This window comes from Lepus europaeus, chromosome 21 (genome assembly GCF_033115175.1).
Source record: "Lepus europaeus isolate LE1 chromosome 21, mLepTim1.pri, whole genome shotgun sequence".
NCBI lineage: Eukaryota > Metazoa > Chordata > Mammalia > Lagomorpha > Leporidae > Lepus > Lepus europaeus.
The window spans coordinates 57,042,908-57,070,475 of NC_084847.1; the positions used below are offsets into that span (position 1 = coordinate 57,042,908).

The 27,568-nt window shown below is 55.1% G+C and overlaps 2 protein-coding genes across 2 annotated transcripts in view; both read left to right on the plus strand.

The window, feature by feature from the left end:
- RADIL (Rap associating with DIL domain) overlaps positions 1-27,568 on the plus strand; it is a 60,752-nt gene that overhangs the window by 11,116 nt on the left and 22,068 nt on the right. The window contains exons 2-3 of the mRNA XM_062179935.1: positions 25,679-25,926; positions 26,643-27,257. Of these exons, the coding sequence (XP_062035919.1) occupies positions 25,679-25,926; positions 26,643-27,257 (863 nt within the window). The remainder of the gene's footprint in view (positions 1-25,678; positions 25,927-26,642; positions 27,258-27,568) is intronic.
- On the plus strand, positions 701-2,642 carry PAPOLB (poly(A) polymerase beta). Its single transcript, XM_062180347.1, has one exon. The coding sequence runs from the start codon at positions 701-703 to the stop codon at positions 2,582-2,584; it is 1,884 nt and encodes a 627-aa protein (XP_062036331.1). The 3' UTR covers positions 2,585-2,642.

Consider the following 27,568-nt stretch of genomic DNA (forward strand, 5'->3'; position numbering starts at 1 on the left):
TCCGGCCTGGGGCGACCTGATGCAGTGGGTGGGCAGCAGGGCCCCAGGTTCCGTGAGGACTGCACGGGGCCCGGGGCGAGCCCAGGCCAGGGGCTCACACCATGGAGGGATCTGAGCGGGGTGCCCCGAGAGGAAGCACGTCTGAGATCAGAGCAAGCAAAGGAACGCGCGGAGCGGGGCGACCACGGCCGCGCAGACGGCCCCGGGACCGAGCGGGGCGACCACGGCCGCGCAGACGGCCCCGGGACCGAGCGGGGCGACCGTGTGGCCGCGCAGACGGCCCCGGGACAGAGCGGGGCGACCGTGTGGCCGCGCAGACGGCCCCGGGACCGAGCGGGGCGACCGTGTGGCCGCGCAGACGGCCCTGGGACGCAGCCGCACGTGCGGTGCGGTGGCCGGCCCGCCCCTCCCGCCCTGGCCGTCTGGCCGGCCCCGCCCGTGGGCTCTGCCCCCCAGGGGGGGGGCGAGGCCGGTGCGCAGGCGCGCGCGTGCGCGGTTGCTCCTGAGCGCTGCCGCCGAGCCCCGGCGCCATGTTGGCCCCGAGGGGAAGGAGGCGAAGCGCTTGAGGCCGCGGCCGCGGAGCGGGGTCCACCAGGGCTGGAAGAGCGCCGCCCCTCCCGCCTCCTCGGATCATGCCCCGGGCGGCCGCCGCGGAGGCTGGGGCGGGGGCGGAAGGGCCCCGGCGGGGCCGGCGCTAGCGATGATGCCGTTCCCGGTGCCGGCCCCGGGCGCGGCGGCGCCCCCGGAGAAGCGCTATGGCATCTCGTCGCCCATCAGCCTGGCCGCCCCCAAGGAGACCGACTGCGCGCTCACCCAGAAGCTGATCGAGACCCTGCGGCCCTTCGGCGTGTTCGAGGAGGAGGAGGAGCTGCAGAGCAGGATTCTGATTCTGGAGAAGCTGAACAGTCTGGTCAAGGAATGGATCCGAGAGGTCAGCGAGAGCAGGAGCCTCCCGGAAGCCGTGGTCGGGAGCGTGGGCGGGCGGCTGTTCACCTTCGGCTCCTACCGGCTGGGGGTGCACACCAAGGGCGCCGACATCGACGCGCTGTGCGTGGCGCCCAGGCACGTGGATCGCAGCGACTTCTTCACCTCCTTCTACGACAAGCTGAAGCTGCGGGAAGAAGTCAGAGACTTAAGGGCCGTGGAGGAGGCGTTCGTCCCAGTCATCAAGCTGTGTTTCGACGGGGTGGAGATCGACATCTTGTTTGCGAGGTTAGCCCTGCAGACCATTCCGGAAGATCTGGACCTGAGAGACGACAGTTTGCTTAAAAACTTAGATATCCGATGCATAAGAAGTCTTAATGGTTGCCGGGTAACTGATGAGATTTTACATCTGGTACCGGACATTGACAACTTCAGGTTAACTCTGAGAGCCATCAAACTGTGGGCCAAATGCCACAATATCTACTCCAATATATTAGGTTTCCTTGGAGGTGTTTCCTGGGCTATGCTGGTAGCGAGAACTTGCCAGCTGTATCCGAATGCGGTGGCATCAACTCTTGTACGTAAATTTTTCTTGGTGTTCTCCGAATGGGAATGGCCAAACCCGGTGTTGCTGAAAGAGCCCGAGGAGCGGAATCTGAATTTGCCTGTTTGGGACCCCAGAGTGAACCCCAGTGATAGGTACCATCTAATGCCCATAATTACCCCGGCATATCCCCAGCAGAACTCCACCTACAACGTGTCCGTCTCCACCAGGATGGTCATGATTGAGGAGTTCAAACAAGGGCTTGCTATCACGCATGAAATCTTGCTGAATAAGGCAGAGTGGTCCAAACTTTTTGAAGCTCCAAGCTTCTTTCAAAAGTACAAGCATTATATTGTACTTTTGGCAAGTGCGCCAACGGAGAAACAGCACCTGGAGTGGGTGGGCTTGGTGGAATCCAAGATTCGGATCCTGGTTGGGAGCTTGGAGAAGAATGAATTCATTACGCTGGCCCATGTGAACCCACAGTCATTTCCAGCACCCAAAGAGAACCCTGACAAGGAGGAGTTTCGTACGATGTGGGTGATTGGGCTCGTCTTAAAGAAGCCAGAAAACTCTGAAGTTCTCAGTATTGACCTCACCTATGATATTCAGTCTTTCACAGATACAGTGTATAGGCAGGCAATCAATAGTAAGATGTTTGAAATGGATATGAAAATTGCCGCAATGCATTTAAGAAGAAAAGAACTTCATCAGCTGCTACCCAATCATGTGCTACAGAAGAAGAAACACCCTGCTGAGGGCATCAGATTGACAGCTGTGAGTGACAGCAGCCTCGGTACTGACAGTGAGAGCAGCATGCCCGTGCCTTCGCCGACTGGCCTCGTGACGGGCAGCTGCCCGGGCAGAAGCAGCCCTGCCCCGGCTGTCCTGTCAGTGTCTCTGGGCAGCAGCACGCAGCCTTCTGAGGTTGCCTCGCAACCCGTGAGTCCCAGCGAAGGCGCCGGGGCTGTGCTGAGTGAGGGTGGCCCTCAGACTGCCTCACAACCAAAGCCCACCGTCACCAGAGTCGTTTCTTCAACGTGTCTGGTGAGCCATCCCCCCATACCTGCAGGAAATGCAGCAACCAGCATCCCTAACCCCATAGTAGGCATCTAGGGACACTGACCTCACAGAAAAGGAGGTGTAGAAGTGAGAACACGAGTGGAGCAACCCAGGAGAGACAACTGCAGATGAGGTGGAAGTGTTCAGCAGGCAGCTTCTCTGTTGGCCTCTCAGGAGTCGTCCAGCACAGATCTTCCCTTGATCCCTGTCCTGCCAGCCCTACTGCTGTTATCAGGAATTCCAGTCAGGCAGGCGGACTGGATGGAGACGACTGCCAGGGCCCGTGCACGGTGTCTGCCAGCTCAGCCTGCTGCCTTCTCATCCCAGAGAAGGAGGAGGAGGCCAGCAGACGTCTCAGCGCGGACTCAGAGTGGACTTCGGCTCATTTGGTTACTTCCTTATGGCTGATCTGGGCCAGGATTCCAGGTTGGTAAGTGAAGCTAGGAGTGCTGTCACTTAGCACCAGCGGAAGGTACGTTCACTCCCGCAGAGGACTGCCGCCTTAAAGAAGAAAACCTCCAGCTGTGTTTACATCCATGACTGACATCTGGACTGCATTTATGCTTGATGCGTTGTTGGGAAAATTTCCAATCCAACCAACAGAATTTTTTATTCCAGTGATGCACTTTAGAACTAATTTTAGATTTTTCAACTGGATGAATTTCAGTTCTTTCCCGAAGAGGTTTTTATCACAATCTGAAAGTTGGGTCCCCTTACATAGTAGTGTACCATACATCAGAGAAAGCACTGAGTGTTATCTAGCTCAGGCCCTGTGAGATGGCTGTAACCCTCTGGAAGGCAGTGTCCACTCCGAGGGCAGACATTTGACATCAACACAGTAACTAGTAAACCTTTGGTTTTCATGGGACATGGTCACTATGTGATACATTGGTTTTATCTGTGAAATTACTATAGAGACTGTACAATTAGCGATCAAACATTTTCTTGGAGCTAACAAAGCCTACTCTCTGTCCTCAATCATTTGTCCTAACACAAAAGAAGCTTTTTGCCTCCCCTTTCTGTTTCCTTTGCTTGTATGCACAAGGGATGTGCTTGTATGTTGTCTCATTAAAAACGGGATACTAGTATTTTTTAAACCATGATGTGAAACTCAGACTCTCGTGGTCATGGGGCACAAAGCACTAGATTTGGGTTGCATGGCCAGTACTTCAATGAAGCCTTGCTAATACAGTACTGTCCCAGTACTGAGACCCAGTACTGCCCTTAGGTGGCCGTTTGGTTTCCACAGGTGAGGATTTGTGTACATTCCACAGACTATGACCTGCCTATAGACAAGTCCAATTCTGAAAATATAGGCAAAAAAGGCATTTTCTCCAAGAATGTCAAACCAGTGTTTATTTTAAAGTGACTTGCCGGAATCCGTCAGTAAATGTTATGTGTAGAGACGGGAAAAGCTCGGGCAAGCATATCCCGTCCAGCTGGCTTTCTCTGCTTTTGATTAGTCCTGTCGAAGAGGAGGAATATTTTTCTGTAGATTCACAGGAGGATCCCTCACGGTGAAGCGCCAGGAGATCTGTAGGGAACACGAGGGACAGCCCCGGCACGCCCAGCGGGCGGTCAGTGAGCCTGCTTCTGGCTCCATCTCTTCTCCCCCCTTCCCAACTGCCTTCCTTTCTACCGCACATGTGGTTTTCATGTTAAGCTGCAGTTAAACTCTTACACTATCGTTTTAGATGAATTTTCCAAGTTGGAGTAGTCTGTTTCCTTGTAGGCAGTGAGCAAGTGAGACCTGCTCTCCCTGCCGCACTCGTGTCTGGTACGCAGCGTTTCTGCTTCCTGCTGCTCCGTGCACGCACCCTGCCGTTCACCACCATAGCACATCTAGCTGTGCGTGGGCTCTGTGTGCGGACCAGCTAGCTGTGGGTTTAGGTTGAACTTGCCAGGCACAAATGTAGTCTTGTCATTTTGTTTACATATTTGGAAAAACATTAGTTTATTGAATGTTTCATGTAACTACCTGTTTTCCCAAGCTGGAAACTTGGGAGCTTTTAATTTTAGTTTTGATTCCTTGGCTATTAGACTATTTTTTCCATATGATGTACGTAGTGCCTCATGACTGAAGTTTACTTTGTTAAATGGTATCTGTAATCCTTGTATTTTCAGGTGCTATTTTGAAAACAGATGATGTATTTCTCCATTAAAAACACAATAAAAAGTGGCAAAGTGAAGCTAAAATACTGGCCAATATTAACGTTTAAATCTGAATTAACGTTTAAATGAGAATTGAGCTGTTACTCTTGCTGGAGGAGAGTGGGGATACTGAGCAGTGTTCTGACTTGGAATTCACATTAGAATGTCTGGGAAAACGGAAAGGTTAAATTCCAAGTCAGTAGGGGTAAAAAATGGAGTTGGCGACTTAATCCAAAAGAAAGGGTGAGAAGCACAGGAGAGATGGGATCCAAAGAAAATGGAACCCTAGGCGATGGAAATGAAGCGTGGGTCACTACTGCAGGAAGTGGACATCGCTTGCTGACCCAGGGACACTGATAGCTAGAGCCCTTGGAGAAAGGAGGTCCAGCCTTGGCGGGAAGCGGTGGGGGAGAGAGATGCTGATGAAGTTGGTTTAGTGACAGTATCGTTCAAACACATTTCACAGCAAAAGGAAGTGGCAGGGGCGAGCGGGGTGGCTGCTGCTGCTGCGAGGGAAGACGTGATGTGCCAGGGACATGGAGTGATTTAAAGATAAAGTATCCTTAAAGCAGCAAGGCCAAGGTGGACGGGAATTGCCACCGTAACTGTCGTGGGCTCGAGAGCAGCTCTCTGACCGGAGACGGAAGGGCAGTGGTCGCCGAACACCCTCTGCTGGAACAGTTGGCGAGCGGTTAGGAGGTTCTGTCAGGTGGGGAATGCTGCAGGCGAAGCTCTGCGGAACAGGTGCCGTGTCCGTGTGGTGGACCACTGCTCAGCCACGGCCAGGCACCAGCACCGAGGGGCAGGCGGCCTGCGCCGAGTCACAACGGCCCCTGTCTCCTGGGGGAAGGAGAGTGAGAGGCCTGGGGAGAGGAGTGTAGGGCTGGGAAGGCCCCTGGAGGGGTTTGGGATGCCCCCTTCCCCGGGAAGGCCTTGCTGGTGCCTGGGTTTCCAAGGAGTGGACAGTGGGGGCAGCTGGCTGTGGTGGTCAGAGCCTGCAGGAGCAAGAGACGGGCTGTCATATAGCTGGGGACCGTGCTGTGTATCTGACGCCTTCTGGTGCTGGAGAGAAACTGTTGGGGGCTGAACTGTGTCCCCTCGAAATCTTGAGTTGTAGCCCACACCCCCAGTATCTTAGAATGTCGGTGAGTTGGGAGGCAGGGCCTTTAAGGGCAGGTAGGTGACAGTGAGGTCCTGTGGGTGGGCAGTAGCCCTTGGTGAGCAGGGGAGGTGGGATGCAGACACACGCTGCAGGAACACACGGGGGTCACCTGGGGTCCCAACCTCCAGAGGTGTCCGGCTGCACGGCCTGCAGTGTGGTGTTGGACAGCCCCAGGAGGCGAGTGTAGAGCCCTGAGCCGTTCCTTTCTCAGTGCCTGTCCTTGTGGTCCGTCGCTGGTGACGAGGAGATGCAGAGCGAGGTCACAGTCCACATGCCGCTGGGGTGACTCAATGAGTCTGAGAAGAGGCTTCAAGGACTAGAACTGGAGTCACTGAGAGGCTCGGGGAGCGAGAGGAGCTGGTGTGGACTTGGCGGGGTGTTAGGGGTGGAGATGTGGCCCAGCAGGAGGATTGTGAGTGCCGGACATAGCGCCACAGGGAGTGGGTCTCCCTCCCTCCCTCTCCCCCTTTTAAAAAGAGTCATTTAAGACCTTTCTCTCTGTCTCTCCCTATCACTGTCTAACTCTGTCAAATAAATAAAAAAAAATTAAAAAAAATTTATTTATTTGAAAGGCAGAATTGAAGCGAGGCAGAGAGAGAGAGAGAGAGAGAGGTCTTCCATCCACTAGTTCACTCCCCAAATGGCCACAATGGCAGGAGCATACTGCCCGTTGTTGGCCACGTTCCGCTCCAAGATTGTGGAGTCCCCTCTGTGCCTCGGACGTGGCCGCACCATCTCCCCTTGCTGGAGTCGCGAGGCTCTGTCCATCTGTGCTTGGCTGACAAATGGCACAAGCACCCTTGCTCCTCAGTTACCCATTATCTTAATAAGGTCTGCAGCTGCTTCTCAGAGGGCACTTGTTGCTTCCTGGATGTGACTCTAGTTAGTACGCGCAGGGCCAATTCTTTATCACGGAAACACTTTAAAACAATGATTTCTCCCCACTTTGATAAAACAGACCCTTTCTATTTTAAACATTTATTTCAGAGGGTTTGCTATACAATTGCTTGAGTCCCCAACCCCCCATGAGATAAACTCAGAATTTGTGTTTGAAAGGATTTTTCTCACTGCTTTTTTCTCACTCAAGTGCTGCAGCATTAAAAACAAACAAACAAACAAACAAAAAAAAACAGTTGTTTGAGCCAGCGTTTGGGATGTCTAGAAGGGGTTACAAAAATAATCTACAGAATTAGATGTCTAAAAATAGAAAAAAGAACACTTAAAAAGTGCTCACTTAGGGGCGGGCATTGTGGCATAGCAGGTGTAGCCACCGCCTGTGATGCTGGCATCCCATATGAATGCTGGTTTGAGTCCCGGCTGCTCCACTTCTGATCCAGCTCCCTGCTGATGCACTGGGGAAGCACTGGAGGATGGCCCAAGTCTTTGGGCCCCTGCACCCAAGTGGGAGACTCCGAAGAAGCTCCTGACTTCAGACTGGCCCAGCCTCCGGCCATTGTGGACATTTGGAGAGTGAACCAGTGGATGGAAGACCCCTCTCTCTGCCTCTGCCTCTGCCTCTCTGTAAGTCTAACTTTGAAATAAGTAAGATAAATATATTTTTAAAAATTGCTCACTTGGACAATTCCTGAGTCGAGATCGTGTTCATCTGTGAGAGCTGTTTCAGGGAGGAAATCTGTAGAACAGCAGTTCCTGGCGGTGGGCTTGACCACGAAGATGCCCAGGCCCTGTGTGGGTGGCAGGATACATGCTACTCTGTCAGCCCGTTCTGGAATATGTCCTGCCTGGCATGTGAAGATGTGTATAGATACCTGTTAGACCAAGCCTCTTCGTCCTCTGGAACCGATTGTCTTCATCTGATTCTCATTACTTTCAAAACGAATAATCAAAAATTTTCCCTGCAACCTCACCCTTCCACGACTTTGTGGCCCGCGGATATGCAAGAGCCCGCGTGGAAGGGAATGACTCCCCGGGCAGTGTAGCAGGGAGTCGTGCATGGCTGGGAAGTGGGGAGAAGGGCCCTCGCTGGATCCACGTGCTGCACACCAGAGGAGACCCCCCCGGAAGGGGGTGTGCTCCCCACAGCCCCCCCCTTCTCCCAGACCCTGACGGGGTGTGCTCTCCACAGCCCCCCCCCAGACCCCTGACGGGGTGTGCTCTCCACAGACCCCCCTTCTCCCAGACCCCTGACAGGGTGTGCTCTCCACAGCCCCCCTCCTCCCAGACCCCTGATGGGGTGTGCTCCCCACAGCCCCCCTCCTCCCAGACCCCTGACGGGGTGTGCTCTCCACAGCCCCCCCCCAGACCCCTGACGGGGTGTGCTCTCCACAGCCCCCCTCCTCCCAGACCCCTGACGGGGTGTGCTCCCCACAGCCCCCCTCCTCCCAGACCCCTGACGGGGTGTGCTCTCCACAGCCCCCCCTTCTCCCAGACCCTGACGGGGTGTGCTCTCCACAGCCCCCCCTTCTCCCAGACCCTGACGGGGTGTGCTCTCCACAGCCCCCCCTTCTCCCAGACCCTGACGGGGTGTGCTCTCCACAGCCCCCCCCCAGACCCCTGACGGGGTGTGCTCTCCACAGACCCCCCTTCTCCCAGACCCCTGACGGGGTGTGCTCTCCACAGCCCCCCTCCTCCCAGACCCCTGACGGGGTGTGCTCCCCACAGCCCCCCTCCTCCCAGACCCCTGACGGGGTGTGCTCTCCACAGCCCCCCCTTCTCCCAGACCCTGACGGGGTGTGCTCTCCACAGCCCCCCAGACCCCTGACGGGGTGTGCTCTCCACAGACCCCCCTTCTCCCAGACCCCTGACGGGGTGTGCTCTCCACAGACCCCCCTTCTCCCAGACCCCTGACGGGGTGTGCTCTCCACAGACCCCCCTTCTCCCAGACCCCTGACGGGGTGTGCTCTCCACAGCCCCCCAGACCCCTGACGGGGTGTGCTCCCCACAGCCCCCCCCAGACCCCTGACGGGGTGTGCTCTCCACAGCCCCCCCTCCTCCCAGACCTACCGGGCTTTCCTGCAAGCCTCCTACTGATCGCGTTCCACCTGCTTAGGCCTGGCTGCCACCTGGTAGCTGAAAAGGGATTCGTAGAGGGATCTCCCAGCGCAGACTTCTCACGCCTCCCAGCTCCTGGGACAGCTCCCAGCAGCCGAGGGAGAACGGGCGGACAGCGCCTTTGTACTTGGGGCAACCAAGTGCAGCACCTGTCAGTTTGGAAAACAAGGCACGGTGTTGGATTTTTAGCATGTGTCATTTTTCTCTATTTATAAATAACGCTAGGTAAACGTCTTTGTACAGAAATGTTCAGTCCTCTCTGACTCTGTAGAGTGGCCATTGAAAAGTGGGCTTCCTGGGTGGAGGGGTGAAGACATTTTGGGGTCTGGACTTAGCACATTTATCAAGGATTTGTTTATTTGAAAGGTAGAGTGGCAGAGGTCTTCCATCTGCTGGTTCCCTCTTCAGATGGCTGCGATGGCTGGGGATGGTCCAGGACAAAGCCAGGAGCCTGGAACCCCTCCTGGTCTCCCACATGGGTGGCAGGGACCCAGGTGCCTGGGCCATCTTCTGCTGCGCCTCGTGCAGATGACCGGGGAACTGGATTGGAAGCAGAGCAGGTGGGACTGCGGCTGGCTCTCTGCTACGGGGTGCCGGCTGTTGCACCACAGTGCCGGCCCCTTTTAAACGCCTTATAGTGCTTCACGTAGTTGAATTGATCAGTTCTTTTCTTTATGACTAATGCTTTTGATTGTGTTTTGTGGGTCCTTTTTAAGTAGTCCGTCCTGTTTCCAAGGTTAAAGAGATGCCTCTTGTGTTCTCTTCAAAGTCTTAGTAGTTTTTCTTCTCATATTTGGGTCTTTAAAGCCTGGTTGGTTTTTGCGGTGAAATTCATGTAATAAAGTTACCCATCTTTAGACAGTTCAGTGGCACTTGGTGGCTGTACAGTGCCGTGCACCCACCACGGCCAGCTAGTTCCCAAGCACAGTCGTCGCCTGGAGAGGAGACCCCAGGCCTGTCCCGCAGTCTGCCCCTCTCCCTCTCTGGGGCGTCTCTGCCCCGGGTGTGTCCCACGGGGCGTGCTGTCTGCCTCTGGCTTCTCTCACTTTTCACGGTGTTAGTTCGTCTCTGCTGTAACGCTTGAGTGCTTCCTTGCTTTTAGTGGCTGAAAACATGGCCCTGTGTGGGTGTCTTGCAGCGGTTTGTCTGCTCACCAGGTGACGCACCGGGCGGCCTCCACTCTGGAGCTGTTAGGAAGCACCTGCTGTGAACGCTGATGACACGTTTTTGTGTGGATGTGGGTTTTCAGAGCTTGGGAGGCAACTGGTCGCGCTGCCCGACGTTGGTGAGGAGCTGTCCGACTGCTCCCCGCAAGCCGTGAGTGGAGGCTCCGTTCCTCCCCAGCCTCTCCCACGCTTGCTGTTTGCCATTTTCCCCTCTGGTTACTGCTGAGGGTCCTGCTGGGTGTGCAGTGGCCTTCCCTGGGCTGTGCGTTTCCCGGACGATGGAGGACGCTGGGCGTTTCTCACGTGCTTGTTACCCGTTTGTGTGTTGTGGCAGAAATGTCTGTTTATTGTTGAGTTGTTTAAATATTCTGGATACAAGTCCCTTGTTGGAGATGGGATTTGCAAATATTTTCTCCCCCTCTCTGTCTTTTCACTCTCTGATGGTGTCCTTTGAAGCACAAAAACTTTTTTTTTTTTTTTTTTTTTTGACAGGCAGAGTTACACAGAGAGAGAGAGAGAAAGGTCTTCCTTCCATTGGTTCACCCCCTAAATGGCCGCTACGGCCGGCGCGCTGTGCCGATCTGAAGCCAGGAGCCAGGTGCTTCTTCTTGGTCTCCCATGCAGGTGCAGGGCCCAAGCACTTGGGCCATCCTCCACTGCCTTCCCGGGCCACAGCAGAGAGCTGGCCTGGAAGAGGAGCAACCAGGACAGAATCCGGCGCCCCAACTGGGACTAGAACCCGGGGTACTGGCACCGCAGGCAGAGGATTAGCCTAGTGAGCCACAGCGCCGGCCAGCATAAAAGCTTTTAATCTTTATAAAGTCCGGTTTACCCACTTGTATCTGACACCCATTGCCTACCCTGCTGCTGTGAAGTCAGGCGCCTACTGTTCTAGTCTTACCGGTGGAGCGCTCTGACTTAGGTCTGTGATGCGCTATGAGTTAGCGGTCTTGAGGGGCCCAGTTTCTTTCCCACACGATACCCAGCGGCTCCTGCACAGTTTGCTTCTCCCCGCTGAGTGTTCTTGGTGTCCTTGTTAAAAGTCGGCTGGCCGTACCTAACTGTAAGGGCTGGTTTCCCTGCTCTCAGGCTGCCCCGTCGCTCTGTGTCTGCGTTTGTACCAGTACCATGCCATTTTGATCAGTGTGGCTCTGTGGTAAGGTTTGCAGTTGGGCGCTGTAAGTACTCCCAACTTTGTTCTCTTTCAAGTTTATGTAGGCTATTTGTGTCTCTTGCTTCCATGTGAATTTTAGGATATATGTTACTATTTCTGGTAAAAAAAAAACAGTGCCATGTTGATTGTGTTGTATGTTGTATTCAATCTGTAGATCACTTGGAGTTTTGCCAATTATTAGGTCTTACAATCCATAAACACAAGATGTATTTTCATTTATTTAAGCCTTATAAAAATTTTTTTTGACAGGCAGAGTTAGTGAGAGAAAGAGACAGGGAGAAAGGTCTTCCTTTTTCTGTTGGTTTCCCCTGACAAGTGGCTACTACGGCCGGTGCGCTGTGCCGATCTGAAGCCAGGAGCCAGGTGCTTCCTCCTGGTCTCCCATGGGGTGCAGGGCCCATGGACCTGGGCCATCCTCCACTGCACTCTGGGGCCACAGCAGAGAGCTGGCCTGGAAGAGGGGCAACCGGGACAGGATCGGTGCCCCAACTGGGACTAGAACCCGGTGTGCCGGCACCGCAGGCGGAGGATTAGCCTAGTGAGCCATGGCACCGGCCCCCTTATAAAATTTTTTTTTAAAAAAATTTATTTGAAAAACTGAGTTATAGAAAGGCAGGTGGGTGGGGGGGAGATAGATAGATATTGATCTTCCGGGGCTGGCGCTGTGGCATAGCAGGTAAAGCTGCTGCCTGCAGCAGGGGTTGTTAGCAGGTGGGTGCCAGTTCGAGTACCGGCTGCTCCACTTCCGGTCCAGCTCTGTGCTATGGCTTGGGAGAGCAGTGGAAGATGGCCCAAGTCCTTGGACCCCCTGCACCGTGGGGGAGACCATGAAGAAGCTCCTGGCTCCTGGCTTCAGATTGGCACAGTTTCGGCCGTTGTGGCCAATTGGGGAGTGAACCAGCAGATGGAAGACCTCTTTCTTTCTCTCTCTCCCTCTGCCTCTCTTTGCCTCTCCTTCTCTCTCTGTGTAACTCTGACTTTCAAATAAATAAATCTTAGAAAAGAAAAATGAAAAAAAGATGTTGATCTTCCATCTGCTGGTTTATTCTCCAGATGGCCACAATGGCCAGAGCTGGGCCAATCTGAAGCCAGGAGCCAGGAGCTTCTTCTGGTCTCCCACACAGGTGGAGCCCAAGGACCTGGACCATCTTCTACTGCTCTCCCAGGCCATAGCAGAGAGCGGGATCAGAAGTGGAGCAACTAGGATTTGAACTGGTGCCCATATGGGATGCCAGCACTGCAGAGAGCAGCTTTACCCACTTGCTATAGCACTGGCCCCATAAAATTTCTTACAACAATGTTTTGTAGTTTTCAGGATACAATTCATGTACCTTGGTTAAATGTATTCCAAAATATTTTATTCATTTTGATACTCCAGTGAATGGACTTTTTAAAAATTTCATTTTTGCTTTCTCTCTCTCTCACTATCCACTCTGCCTGTAAAAAAAAAAAAAATTCATTTTTGGATTATTCACTGCTAGTGTATAGAAATACCACCGAGAGGCTAAGCATTTGGCACAGGAGTTAAGTGGCTGCTTGGGATTCCCATATCAAGAATGGTTGGTTCTTTGTATTTAAGAGAATTAGAGGCCTGGTGCTGTGGCGCAGCAGGTTAAAGCCCTGGCCTGAAGCGCCGGCATCCTATATGGATGCTGGTTCTAGTTCTGGCTTCTCCTCTCCCAATCCAGCTCTCTGCTGTGGCCTAGGAAAGCAGTAGAGGATGGCCCAAGTCCATGGGTCCCTGCACCCACGTGGGAGACCCAGAAGAAGTTCCTGGCTCCTGGCTTCTGATTGGCGCAGCTCTGGCTGTTGCAGCCATCTGGGGAGTGAACCAGCAGATGGAAAACCTCTCTCTGTCTCTCCCTCTCTCTGTAACTCTGTCTTTCAAATAAATAAAATAAAGCTTTTAAAAAAACTATTTTAAAAAATTAAAAGAATTAATTTATTTGAAAGGCAGAGTTGCAGAGAGAGAGAGAGAGATAACATCCATCTGCTGGCTCACTCCCCAAATGGCTGCAACAGCCTGGGCTGGGCCAGACCAAAACCAGGAGCCAGGAGCTTCCTCCAGGTCTTCTACATGGGTGCAGGCGCTCAAGGACTTGGGCCATCCTCTGCTGCTTTCCCAGGCGTGTTAACAGGGAGCTGGATCAGAAGTGGGGCAGCTGGGACTCTAACTGGCACCTATATGGGATGCTAGTGTCACAAAAGCAGCTTTACCTGCTGTGCCATAACACCAGCCCCATGTCTGGTTCTGATCCAGCTCCCTGCCAGTGTACACCCTGGGAGATTGATTCAAGAACTGGGTCCCTACCACCCCCCGGGGAGACCCAGATTGAGTTCAGTCTGGATGTTGTGGGTATTTGGGGAATGAACCGATGGATGGAAGCGCTCTCTCCATCTTTCTCTCTCTGTTTCCCAGCCTTTCGTTCTCCAAGTGCTTGGAAGCTGGGGACTGAGTCCAGTTCTCCCACATGAGTGGCAGGGACTCAGCTGCTTCCGTCACCTGCTGCTCCCCAGGATGTGTGTTAGGATGGTGGGATCAGGAGCAGATCCGGGACTCAAACCCTCTGAGGGTATGGGCGTCCCCACCTGCTGTCTCCAGTGTTGCTCCAGAGCGCCCGCCTGCAAGAGTTGATTTTTGCGTGAAAATCTTCCATCTGGTGACTTCCTGGAGTCGTTATTAGCACTGATTGCTTTTGGTGGATTCTTTAGAATTTTCTTTCTGTAAAACCCTGTCATCTGTGAGTGGGTAGTTTTCTCTTCTTATGTTGTGATTGTGATGCCCTTTGCTTCTTTTCTGGCCTTCCTGCCGTGGATAGGACGTGCAGTACGGTGCCCAGGAGGGTGACGAGAGGCGGCCTCCTGTCTCGGTGCTGTCAGGAGGAAAGCCGCCATTCTTTCCCCGCCAAGTGTGATGCTGGGTGTGGGTCTTGTAGTTGCTTTGTCATGTTGAGGAATTTCCCTTCTATTATGAGTTTGTTGGATGTTGTGGTTTTTTTTTTTTTTTAAAGTCATGTGAGAGTGTTGGGATATACACATGGGACTTTGGCCATTATTCTATTAATATGGGGTCTCCCATCGGTTAATTTTTGTATGTGAAACCGGCTTTGTGTTCCTGAGATACGTCAGACTTGGCCGTGCTGTATAATCCTTTGGATCTGTTGCAGGGTTTGGTGCTAGTGTCTTTTTGGGATTTGTTGGCCCATGTTCATGAGTGTCAGTGGCCATCTTGTGATGTCTTTTCTAACCTCAGTAGCATGGCACTGCTGGCCTTGCAGAGCTGTGAAGCCCCTCTTCTGTTTGGTATAACTGAAGGTTCACGAGCTCAGCTATTGGGTTATTATTTTAATCTCATTAATGAACTTACAAACCTTCCACGTATTCAGTCATATTGTTAGCAAATATCCGTTTTTTCCTTTTTTTGCAGCCTTCATGTCTTTTTCTTACTTGCCTGTGACTCCAGTGCAGTGTGTGATTGAAATAGTGGTTAGCACCTTTGTCTTATTCTTGATTTCACAGGCATGGGTTTCAACATTTTATCATTGTAGGTTTTTTTTTTTAAGTTACTTTATGAGTAGGAAAGTCCTTGTAGTCATACTTTGGAACATTTTAGTTATGAATTTAAAATCTGTTAAGTGACTTTGTTGCATGTGTTTGAAATATTCATATGATTTTCCTCCTTTAATATGCTATTGTGAGTTATATTGTCAGGATTTTAAAATAAATAAATTTATTTATTTATTTGGAAGGCAGGGAGAGAGAGAGAGAACATGTGAGAGCGAGCACTTTGCTGGCTCACTCCACGAATGACTGTGACAGTGACGGCTGGGCCAGGCTAAAGTCAGGGGCAAGGAACTCCATCCAAGGCTCCCATGGGGGTAGCAGAGAGCCAAGCACTTGGGCCACCATCTGCTGCCTTCCTAGACGGGTTAGCAGGGAGCTGGGTTGGAAGCAGAGCAGCCAGGATTGGGACTGGCCCTCCAGTGTGGGATGCCAGCTCCGCTAGCCGCAGCCTACCCGCTGTGCCCAACACCAGGCCCTGACAGGACATTTTTATGTGAAACCAACTTTGTACTCAATTCAGTCATGAGGTACTGGTGTTGTATATATTGGAGGGTTGTGTTTACTGATGTTAGCATAAGTTTTTTTTCTTTTCCTTTTTCTTTTTTTGACATGCAGAGTTAAGACAGAGAGAGAGAGAAAGGTCTTCCTTCCGTTGGTTCACCCCCTAAATGGCCGCTATGGCTGGCGCCAGTGCACCGCGCTGATCCGAAGGCAGGAGCCAGGTGCTTCTTCTGGTCTCCCATGCGGGTGCAGGGCCAAGCACTTGGGCCATCCTCCACTGCCTTCCCGGGCCACAGCAGAGAGCTGGCCTGGAAGAGGGGCAACCGGGACAGAATCCGGCGCCCCAACCGGGACTAGAACCTGGAGTGCCGGCGCCGCAGGCGGAGGATTAGCCTAGGATTAGCCTAGTGAGCTGTGGTGCCAGCAGCATAAGCTATTTATTTATTTATTTTTGACAGGCAGAGTGGATAGTGAGAGAGAGAGAGACAGAGAGAAAGGTCTTCCTTTTTGCTGTTGGTTCACCCTCCAATGGCCGCTGCAGCTGGCGCATCTCGCTGATCTGAAGCCAGGAGCCAGGTGCTTCTCCTGGTCTCCCATGCAGGTGCAGGGCCCAAGCACTTGGGCCACCCTCCACTGCCTTCCCGGGCCACAGCAGAGAGCTGGCCTGGAAGAGGAGCAACCGGGACAGAATCCGGCGCCCCGACTGGGACTAGAACCCGGTGTGCCGGCGCCACAAGGCAGAGGATTAGCCTGTTAAGCCACGGCACCGGCCATCATAAGTTATTTTTAAACATTTATTTTATCTGAGGGAGAGGGAGTGAGGGAGGGAGGAAGGAAGGTAGATCAGTAGGTAGGAAAAGAGAGAAGTTTCTCATCTTCTGGTTCACTCCCCAGCGCCCTCAACAGCTGGGGCGGGGCCAGGCTGAGCCAGCAGCCGAGAACACATGCAGGTCTCCCGTGGGGGTGGTGGGGCCCCAGCTCCTTGAGTCACTGCTGCCTCCTCCAGTGTGCAGTAGCAGGAAGCTAGAACTTGAGCCTGGGCACTCCGATACGGGATGTCTGTGTCTTAACTGCTGTGCCAGGTGCCCACCCCGAGATTGGGTATTTCTGTATCAGTGTCTGTAACTGAGATGTGCCTGTAATTTTTTAAAAAGATTTATTTATTTGAAAGACTTAGGGAGAGGCAGAGAAAGAACTCTTCCATCCACTAATTCGCTTCCAAATGGCTGCAATGATTGGGACTGGGCCAGGCCAGGAGCCAGAACTCCATCTGGGTCTGCCGTATGGGTACCAGGGGCCCAAGTACCTAGGCCATTCTCCGCTGCCTTCCCAGGAACATTAACAGAGAGCTGGATTAAAGTGGAGCAACAGGGGCCAGTGCTGTGGCATAGCAAGTAAAGCCACCGCCTGCAGTGCCGGTATCCCATTTGTATGCTGGTTCGAGACCTGGCTGCTCCACTTCTGATCGAGCTCTCTGCTATGGCCTCGGAAAGCAGTAGAAGATGGCCCAAGTCCTTGGGCCCCTGCACCCACGTGGGAGACCCAGAGGAGGATCCTGGCTCTTGGCTTCGGATAGGTGCAGCTCTGACCATTGCAGCCAATTGAGGAGTGAACCAGCTGGTGGAAGACCTCCCTCCCCCCTACCCCTGCCACTTCTCTCTCTCCTCTGCCTCTTCTCTCTCTGTGAAACTCTGACTTTCAAATAAATAAATCTATATTAAAAAAAAAAAAGTGGAGCACTTGGGATTCATACTGGCTGTCATACGAGACGCTAGCGCCACAGGCAGCAGCTTCACTTGCTACACCACAGTGCTGACCCTATCTCATTGTCAACTCTTTTAGTTTTTATATCCAAGCCTTATAAATAAGTTGTGGAGTATTTTCTCTTCCTGATATCTAGGAGACATTGGTTAATATTGGTGTAGTAACTTTCTTATCACTCAATATCAGGTATTCCTAATTACCAACAGGTAATTTTCTTTGACCATAGAGTGTTTAGAAGTATGTTTTGGGCCAGCGCCAAGGCTCACTAGGCTAATCCTCTGCCTGCAGCGCCGGCACCCCGGGTTCTAGTCCTGGTTGGGGCGCCGGATTCTGTCTCAGTTGCTCTTCTTCCAGGCCAGCTCTCTGCTGTGGCCTGGGAAGGCAGTGGAGGATGGCCCAGGTCATTGGGCCCTGTACCCACATGGGAGACCAGGAGGAAGCACCTGGCTCCTGGCTTTGGATCGGTGCAGTGTGCTGGCTGCAATGTGCTGGTCGTAGCGGCCACTTGGGGGGTGAACCAACGGAAAAAGGAAGACCTCTCTCTCTCTCTCTCTCTCTCACTGTCTTAACTCTGCCTGTCAAAAAAAAAAAAAAGTATGTTTCTTAACTGCAAAAGTTGAGTGGTTTTCTGATTATTTTAAAATTGGGGTTCTAGGTTATTCCTTTATTTCTAGGTAATGCATTCTGAAAATCTCTTGAAGTTCACAGAGACTTGTTTTATGGCTTGAACATGGCCAATCTTTGTAAATATCCCACGTGTGCTTAAAATAATCGGCCTGCAGTCTGAGCCTGGGTCATTTTTATTAACGATGCTTGACTTGATCATTGCTGCTGTTCTTGTTTGTTTTAAGTTCCTGAGAGGCACATTCAATTTTCCTGCTGTGGTTATGGCCTTGTGTATTTATCATTGCAGTTCTTTGTTTCCTGTTTGGCTTAGGGCCACGGTGCTAGGAATCCCCAGCTGTGAGTGGTGTGTGGGTGTTCCTGCTGTTCAGCTCTCACAGGCCCTGTCTCCAGTCAGACTTGGTAATTGCAAGGTATTTGTGTTTGGTATTGATAGAGATAAATGTTAGCGTTTTAAATATTATGTGAGTATAATTGCTGGGTAGTTGCCCTCCTGTCTGAGTCCTTTGGGTACGTGTCCTGTACAAGCAGATGCATCGCTGGATTTGTCTCTGAGTTGTTGGAAGGCTCCTGCTGCCATGGACACATAGCTGGGCGGTGGTGGCCAGGGTGGGGCAGCCTTGCCGCTGTCCCCGCAGCTGTAGGTCCTCTCTTTAAACACAAGAGGGTAGCCTACGTCTCTTGGGAGTAAGGCTCATGCTGAATCCACATTCAGGACTTTGTTATTTTAAAGATTTATTATATTTGTTTGAAAGGCAGAATTAGAGAGAGAGGTATCTTCCATCCCCTCGTTCACTCCTCAAATGGCCACAATGGCCGCGGTTTGGCCAGGCTGAAGCCAGGAGCCAGGAGCTTCTTCCAGGTCTCCCATGTGGGTGCAGAGACCCAAGGACTTGGACCATCTTCTGCTGCTTTCCCAGTGCACTTAGCAGGGAGCTGGATTGGAAGCGGAGCAGCCAGGACTCGGACAGGACTCAGCCAAGACTCGCTGGTTACACCGCAGGTGACGGGGCCGCTGTCATCTGACATGGCGTCTCCCACTTCTCCATCCCTCTCCTGGTTACACCGCGGGTGACGGGGCCGCTGTCGTCTGACATGGCGTCTCCCACTTCTCCGTCCCTCTCCTGGTTACACCGCGGGTGACGGGGCCGCTGTCGTCTGACATGGCGTCTCCCACTTCTCCGTCCCTCTCCTGGTTACACCGCGGGTGACGGGGCCGCTGTCATCTGACATGGCGTCTCCCACTTCTCCATCCCTCTCCTGGTTACACCGCGGGTGACGGGGCCGCTGTCATCTGACATGGCGTCTCCCACTTCTCTATCCCTCTCCTGGTTACACCGCGGGTGATTGGGCCACTGTCGTCTGACATGGCGTCTCCCACTTCTCCGTCCCTCTCCTGGTTACACCGCGGGTGACGGGGCTGCTGTCGTCTAACATGGCGTCTCCCACTTCTCCGTCCCTCTCCTGGTTACACCGCGGGTGATTGGGCCACTGTCGTCTGACGGTGGCGTCTCCCACTTCTCCGTCCCTCTCCTGGTTACACCGCGGGTGACGGGGCCGCTGTCGTCTGACATGGCGTCTCCCACTTCTCCATCCCTCTCCTGGTTACACCGCGGGTGACGGGGCCGCTGTCATCTGACGGTGGCGTCTCCCACTTCTCCATCCCTCTCCTGGTTACACCGCAGGTGACGGGGCCGCTGTCATCTGACATGGTGTCTCCCACTTCTCCGTCCCTCTCCTGGTTACACCGCGGGTGACGGGGCCGCTGTCATCTGACATGGCGTCTCCCACTTCTCCGTCCCTCTCCTGGTTACACCGCGGGTGACGGGGCCGCTGTCATCTGACATGGCGTCTCCCACTTCTCCGTCCCTCTCCTGGTTACACCGCGGGTGACGGGGCCGCTGTCATCTGACATGGCGTCTCCCACTTCTCCGTCCCTCTCCTGGTTACACCGCGGGTGACGGGGCCGCTGTCATCTGACATGGCGTCTCCCACTTCTCCATCCCTCTCCTGGTTACACCGCGGGTGATTGGGCCGCTGTCGTCTGACGGTGGCGTCTCCCACTTCTCCATCCCTCTCCTGGTTACACCACGGGTGACGGGGCCACTGTCATCTGACGGTGGCGTCTCCCACTTTGCTGCTGAGCCCGAGGGTGGCCCTTTGTGTCCTGGCAGCCACACACACACCTGCTGAGTCTGTGCTGAGGCCTGTGTTGGCCCCGTCCGTCAGGTGGGAAAGCCAGCGTCCGTGCAGTCCCCGTGTCCAGCAGGTACCTGTCGGCAGTGCTCACAGCGCCGTGGTCAGGTATGCCATGGGACCAGTTATTCCCCGGCTGCTTTGTTTCCTCACACTGTTAGCATTTCCAAGTATATCGTTCTTCATTTCTGTGTCTAAAAATAGTACTGATTATTGCATATCTGCCTTATCTAGTCATTTTTGAATTCACTTTATTAGTACTGATAATTTGTCTGTAAATTCTTTGCTATGTCCTGCATGTATAATCCCATGACCTACAAAATAATTATAATCTTTTTATTTGTTTAATTCTTTATTTAATAGACTCATTAATTCTTTGATCATAATGTAAATTAAAAATATGGTATCTCAAAAAATAAACCATTATGTTAAAAGAAGAAATTACCCAGCTCTCTGCTATGGCCTGGGAAAGCAGCAGAAGATGGCCCAAGTGCCTGGGCTCCTGCACCCACGGGGGAGAACTGGAGGAAGCTCCTGGCTCCTGGCTTCAGTCTGGCCCGGCCCTGGCTGTTGCCGCCATCTGGGGGATGAACTGGTGGATGGAAGACCTCTCTCTCTCTGTCTCTCCCTCTCTCTGTAACTCTGACTTTCAAAAAACTAAATCCTTAGAAAAGAAATTAAAAATAATTATAAATTAATTTGTTTTCAGTCCTTATGCCTTTCACTTGTTTTTCTCGCCTGTTGAACTGGCCGGGACCTGCAGTGCGGTGCTGAACAGGAGTGGTCGCAGTGGGCATCCTTGTCCTGCTCCCGTGGGCGAGGAGGTTCCAGTGTCATCTTTACAGCTTTCCCTTTGTGACAGAGTTGGTCCCAGGCGGATGTATCCTCCCCACCCCCGGCTCGTGACCCGTCTTGCACCGGGGGCTCTGTGCCCTTGGCTAACCTGCGAAGGGCGTGCCAGCTGAAACGGGGCTTGGTGCAGGCGGCTCTGGCCTCTGCACACGGCTCCCACGGTTTGTTCCAGCAGCATGTCCCCAGCCATCACTAGAATGGCTTTCAAGTCGTCCTGCTCCCCCCAGTTTTAGTACAACCCCCTAGCACAGGAACCTGGCGTTGGCCGTCAGCCTGCAGTCCTAAAGTACCAGTCTCAGAGGCCCCCTTGGGCCCCGGGGCCGGGGAGAGCTGTGGAGCAGCTGTGGGGTAGGAGTTGGTTCACACCTGCAGAGGACCCGGGCTGGAACCTGCAGGGTGGGTTGGCAGAGGAACTCGGTGACGCTCAGGAAAAGGGCTGTGTTTTTCTTTCCAGCGTGTTCTGAAGCCCGAAGAGAGGCTGTGACGGGTGTGCTGATGGCAGCCGAGCCCAGCGCGCTTGCTCAGCAGTGGGGGCAGCAGGGGAGCGTCCAGGGGAAGGGGGCTGCCCGTTCCCTTCCCAGCTCGGGGAGGGGGGCTGCCGTGGAGGCCCCTTGGCTGTTCAGTGTGGAAGCCAGCGCTTCCTCCCAGGTGCCTGTGCGCGAGCTGCAGGTTCTCAGAATGCTGGCAAGGAAGACGTTGCTCCTGGGTCTGGGCCTCGGGACGGAATGTGGCGTCCTCTCCACTCAGGCCAGCCACTTGGATCCACCTGCATTCCTGTGCCGAGGCCCCGACTTCCTCCAGGGACGGACAGGCACTTACCTAGGAAAAAAACTAGAAATACAGGCCAGATGTAATTGTGGCTTCTTGATGACGTTTTGTTTCCCTAGTGCTCTGTGAGTTTCCATTTTTTTCCCCTGTAAGGACTTGCTGCTGACAGGAAGGACTTGGGAGTGGGGAGGGGGTTGCTGTTGGCAGTGGTTCCTCTACCTGGCTGCTGTGTTCCAGAACATTCCACACAGCTTTTACCAAATGCACATTGCTGAGCATCTGTCAGACCTACTGAGTCAGAACCTTGGACCCATTGGATCAGTCCCAGGAGAGTAGAACAGTCCCAAGGATCCCTGCAGAAAACGCGTCAGGTTGAAGCTGACCCTGGCCGAGGTCAGCAGGTCTCGCCCACCTCTTGGGGAACGGTCGGATCCTGGCTCCCAGGCCCACCGTGGCGGGTGTGGCATTCTCACTAAGATGGTAATTAGGAGTGCTGTGTTGTAAATGGCTTTGCTTGTCTTGCCATTTTACATTTTACTTCTGCAGACCTTATTTTTTAATTAATTAATTTATTTGAAAGGCAGAGTTCAAGAGGGGGGGAGAGAGAGAGAGCGAGCGAGCGCACTTCCATCACTCACCAAATGCCCTCAACAGCCGGAGCTACGCCAATTCAAAACCAGAAGCCAGAAGCCATGTGGGTACAGGGGCCCAAAGACTTGGGCCATCTTCTACTGCTTTCCCAGGCCATAGCAGAGAGCTGGATGGGAAGTGGAGCAACTAGGACGTGAACCAGAGCCCATGTGGAATGCTGGTGCTGCAGGCAGTGGCTTTACCTGCTACACCACAGTGCTGGCCCATGACTTTATTTTTTTAAAAAAAAGATTTATTTTTAATTTATCTGAGAGGCAGAGTTACAGAGAGAGATATCTTCTATCTGCTGGCTTACTCCCCAAATGGCTGCAGTGGCCAGAAGTGGGCCAAGCTAACGCCAGGAGCTTCTTCCAGGTCTCCCACTTGGTGCAGGGGCCCAAGCACCTGGGCCATCTTCCACTGCTTCCCCAGGCCATTAGCAGGGAGCTGGATCAGAAGTGGAGCAGGGGTAGCTGGGACTCGAACCCGAGCTGATATGGGAAGTCAGTGTTGCAGGCAGTGCGTAACCCATGAGGCCTCAAGGCCAGCCCCTTCTGCAGATTTTCTTGTGGGTAATGGGTTCTTTCTGAGTTTCCTTCCTGTGTAGGGGCCCCTGTAGTGACCTGTTCTTGTCAAAGACCGCACCTGTGGAAGACCCCACAAGAAGCCAGGCCCTTAGCTGGGAGAGTCCTCGAGCTCCTCAGTCACACGAGGTTCACTGCAAGGACCTTGGCTCTCTGTGCTTGGTGTCCAGCGACGTTGCCACAGGGGACTTTGTTCGTTTGTTTTTAAAAACATGTATTATATGAAAGGCAGAGTTGGACAGGGAGAGAGATCTTCCATCCCCTGATTCGCTCCCTGGATGGCCACAATAGCCAGGGCTGGGCTAGGCCGAAACCAGGAGCCTGGAGCTCCATCCAAGTCTGCCACGCGGGTGCAGGGGTCCAAGCACGTGGGCCACCCTCCACTGCTTTCCTAGGCCATAGCAGGGAGCTGGATGGGAAGTGGAGCAGCGGGACCTGAACTGGCACCCACGTGGGAACTGGTGCTGCAGGCGGTGGCTTAGCCTGCTGTGCCACAGCACCGGCCCCTACACAAGTCTGTAAAGGATTCCGGGATCAACTCCGTGGGGCTCCCCCTCGGCTCGGAGGCTACGAGGGAAGCTTGCTGGTTAGAGTTAAGGCGGATCTGCTGTGGTTCTGTACGGCACAGGAATGCACTGGGGGCGGCAGCACTGTCGCCAGACTGGGGAGAACAGGAGTGATGGAAGCTCCCTCCTGGCCCCTCAGAGCCCATTGGCTTCCCTGACCTCACGGGCACTGGGTCTGCATGTCCTGCAGCCTCCGTGGGGACAGGGACAGGAGACCAACCACAGTGCCGTGTGCGAGTCAGAGGCCTTGGCAGCCTAGCTGAGCTGATTTGTGAAAAGTTCTGAGTTAGAAGTGCCTGCCTCAGCGCTGATAGGAATGCTTGTTTTGTCACATTGGTTGAGGGTTTTTAAAAACAGAGTCAGTAAACCATGCTTCAAGTGCACACCCCTGTGACTGCTCCATGTAGCACCACCGGCCCCTCCCCAGTACCCCTCCCCGGGAGAGCAGCCCTGTCGGGTTTGCTGTGCTTCTGCTGGTTCAGAAAGTGGCTCTGTGCTCTTCCCACCAGCCACAAGCCCCGGGTGCAGGTGTTCCGAGGGCGCCACACCGTTGTGCTCGCCGGCAGTTCAGCCTCACGTTCAGGCCCTCGTCCAGCAGAGTCCTGTCTGGAAAGGGCTGTTTGGGCAAGGCTGGGGCTCTGCTAACGCACACGGTGCCGCTGCGTCCATCCTGGGTGGGATCGGGGCCCCGTGCCTACTGCTTCTGCCCTGCTGGCCCTGCCCGTGCGTGGCTGATGCTGGTGGCCTAGGTACACTCCCAGCCACAGGCTGGCGGCCTTCTGAGCCAGTCCGGAACCGAGGAAGGAGGTGCTAGGAGTGGACCCCAGGGGTTCAGGTTCTGGTTCTGGCCTGCAGGTAGATTTTTAGTCCTCAGATGAATTGAACAGTCCAGCCCTGGGACCCTGGAGCCCTGGGAGGGGGCGTGTGCGAGGACTGTGGGACCCACCTGGAGGAGCGTGGAGCGACTGAGCTTCCCATGTGAGGCTGCAGTCCCGGGGGACCCTGGGCTGGAACATCCCGTGCTGCTGGCCATCGCTAGGGCCCCTGGGAACCCAAGAGGAGTCTGGCTCGCTGCGCCTGCTGAGAGGTCGCCCTGCAACCCAGCCCTGAGTTTGGGAAGGGGTGGGGGCTGGAACCTCACTTTGGACCTCGTATGTTCTTCCTTCCTGCGGATACGGCCCCACAGTTGTGCAACGAGGCCGGCTGAGGGCCAGCCGTTCCTGAGAGACTAGCGGGTGGGCCCCGGGCACCTGCACTCGCTGGGCTGGGCTGGGCTGGGCTGGGCTCTGCAGTGAGCAGAGTGCAGCAGGAGCAGCCTCTCCACCGGCTGGCCGGCCCCCTGCGGGCTGCGGATGCGCAGGCGGCGGCTTCTTTCTGCAGGGGCAGGGCTTGCTGCGGCTCGGTAAGGCGCGCGCTCACGCTCTCGCTCTCGCGCGCTCTCTTGCCAGCTCACTGGCCTGCCCCTTGGCTCTCATTTGGTTTTGTTTGGAATGGCTGAGGGAGAGGACACCACAGATGGGACGAGGCTGCGTGGAGGAGACAGCAGAGGCTCAGGGAAGAAAGCCCGGGGTCAGCCGAGGAATGCGGAGCGGGGCTCGCGGTCCGGCAGCTTTCCCAACAGCCTTAGTGTAGGGGGCGCTTCCCGTGCTTCTGGACTTTAGGAGTCTTGCATGGGGTGGGTGTTCCTCCAGGCTGCACCTGCATGCATTTCTGCTTGTGTGCTTGGCCGTGTGCATTTGTGTGTGTGCACACGTGTGTTGTGTGCATATGTGGTGTACTGTGTACGTGCACATGGCAGTGTGTGTTCCTGGGTGTGCATGTTTATTTTTCTGTGTGCATTTCCCCGTGCATGTGTGCAGTTGCATCTCTGCCTATGTGTATTGTACACATTGTGTACGTGTGAGAGTGCACATGTGTGTGTTGGTGTGGGTTTCTGGGCATGTGCCCCCTGTGCTCTTGCAGAGCCGACCTGTGGTGGCTCGGTGGGCCAAGGGTGACCTGGTGGGTTCACTACTTGATCCTGGGAAAGTGGGATGAAAACCATGGTTCCTCCTTCCTTCCTCAGTCCCCAGAGGTTCTGCCTGACGCATGGGTGGGCTGGCAGGAACGGGCAGGGATGGGGCCGAGGCCGGTGCCGTGTCAGAGAAGCATCGGGTGGTCTCTGATACATGCGTGCTGTGGTGCTGGTTCTTGGGCAGGCCGAGGGCTGTCACCAGGCTCCTGGAGTGTGGGTGTGGTCCCCTCTGAGCCTCAGGGAGTGGACAGACTGCTCCGTGCCGGCCATGGGCTGCTTTTCTGGGGTGTCACCCCAGGTGCCCACCAAGGTGCTGCCCAGCTTTTCGAGGGGCGTGTCCAGTGGGCCCAGTCAAGCCTCCTGCAGGATCAGAGTGCAGGAGCTCCTGGGAGACGTCACCCCTTGCTGCTTCTGTTCCAGGGATCAATGCGCAGGCCCGGAGGCTGCAGCGGATCCGTGCGAAGGGAACTCCAGCCCTGGCCCCAGGGGCTGCCCGGAGTTCCCCCCAGCCCCGGCTGCGCCGCACGGTCAGCGAGACCAGCCTGAACCCGGCTACCACCCTGCCCGACGTCTCCCAGGGCCCTGAGGAGCCCGGCCAGGACGCCATGCGCTACTCCCTCTTCCAGTGCCCACACCTGCTCCTCCTGCAGGGCTACAGCCAGCAGCACGTGAGCCTCCCATCTCCCTCACCCACCTGCCCAGGTGTGGCCTGTAGCCTGGTACCGAGAAGTCGGGGCCTCTCCTCACCTGTAATTCAGGCTGCTGGGCCCCCTCTAGCCTGGCCCCAGAGGGTCCTTTTGCCACCTGGCCCCCATGGAGAACTTCCTACCACTCTAGGTCCTTTTCCAGACCACTTCTGGCCTGGTTTGGGGAAGGCCATGGGTTGGGGAGCCACAGGCCTGTGTTGGGGCCATGGTGTGGGATGCTGAGCCACTGCTGGTGGCCCAGTTGTCTGGGGAGGCACAGAGAAAAGCATCCCCTCCCCACCCTGGCCGTGTCTGCACAGACGTCAGGAGCATCTTGGCTCGAAGGGCCTAGCTCCTGGCCAGTTCCAGCCGCAGCCTTCCTGCCCTCTCGTCCACTTGGGTCTGCTCCCGCTCCACCACCACGAGCACTCTGCAACTTTAGTCCTAGGCAGCTTCTGCCCTCCTCCAGGGAGGGGCAGTGCCTGCCCTTCCTCCCCCTCGACACACCGGGGCGCCCTGGGGCGGGTTGTCCAGGGCTGCCGTGGCTCTGCTGGGTGGCCCAGGACACGGTCAGCCCCCATAGTCTGGTCCCGGCCACATGGCTTAAGGAGGCAGCGGCAGGGACTCCATTCTTTCCCTTCCCTCTGCTGGAATCGCCCAGGGGTGTCCGGCCCCTGAATCGCACGTCTGCGTTTCAGGACAGCCTGGTGTATGTGCTGAGCCGGGAGCGGCACACGGTGGGCCAGCGGACCCCCTCCAGCAAGCCCAGCATCAGCCTCTCTGCCCCTGACATCCTGCCCCTGCACTGCACCATCCGCCGGCACCAGCCCCTGGACGGTGCTGCCGGGCCCAGGCTGGTGCTAGAGCCCATCCCCGGGGCCCCCGTCTCCGTCAACTTCTCCGAGGTGGGGCGACGGACAGTGGTGCTGCACCATGGCGACCTGCTCTCCCTGGGCCTCTACTACCTGCTGCTCTTCAAGGACCCTGCGCAGGCCCAGCCTCTGCCCGCCCGGGCCCTGGCACGCCTCCGGGCCGTGCCGCAGAGCTGCCGGGTGTGTGGCGCTGCGCTCACCCCGTCCATGCCGGATGCCCTCCCTCGCCGACGGCGGCTGCACCTGGAGTTTGAACGTGAGGAGGAGGACACCCTGGTGCAGAGGATCATGACGCTGATCGAGCCTGGGGGCGACGACCACAAGCTGACCCCTGCCTTCCTCCTCTGCCTGTGCGTCCGGCACTCGGCCACGCGCCTGGAGCCAGGCACATTTGGACAGCTCCTGCTGAAGATCGCCAAGGCCGTCCGCGGGACAGTCTGGGTCAGTCGTGGGCAGTGTCCTCAGGCTGTGGGAGGGCTGGGCCGGGCTCTGCCCGCCCTGGGCGGAACGGGGGACTCTTCCCTGACACCCCCATGATGCTGCCCATCTACCTCCCAGCTCAGCTGGTGACGCCTGGGACTGCAGGCCACCAGGAACCTCTTGCTGAGCTCTGGGCCTCTGCCCCTGCCTGTGGTCCAGTCTGGCCTGCCTGTCACTGCCCTGGAGCGAGGTGCTCCAGAGGCCGGGCACGGCAGGGCCCAGGTGATGTCAGCGCCAGGAGCGCCCTCTGCTGGCGGGAAGTTGGGCTGCTG

What these genes read in the sequence shown, in the direction of transcription:
- PAPOLB (XM_062180347.1), top strand. Translation starts at nt 701, where the DNA reads ATGATGCCGTTCCCGGTGCCGGCCCCGGGCGCGGCGGCGCCCCCGGAG.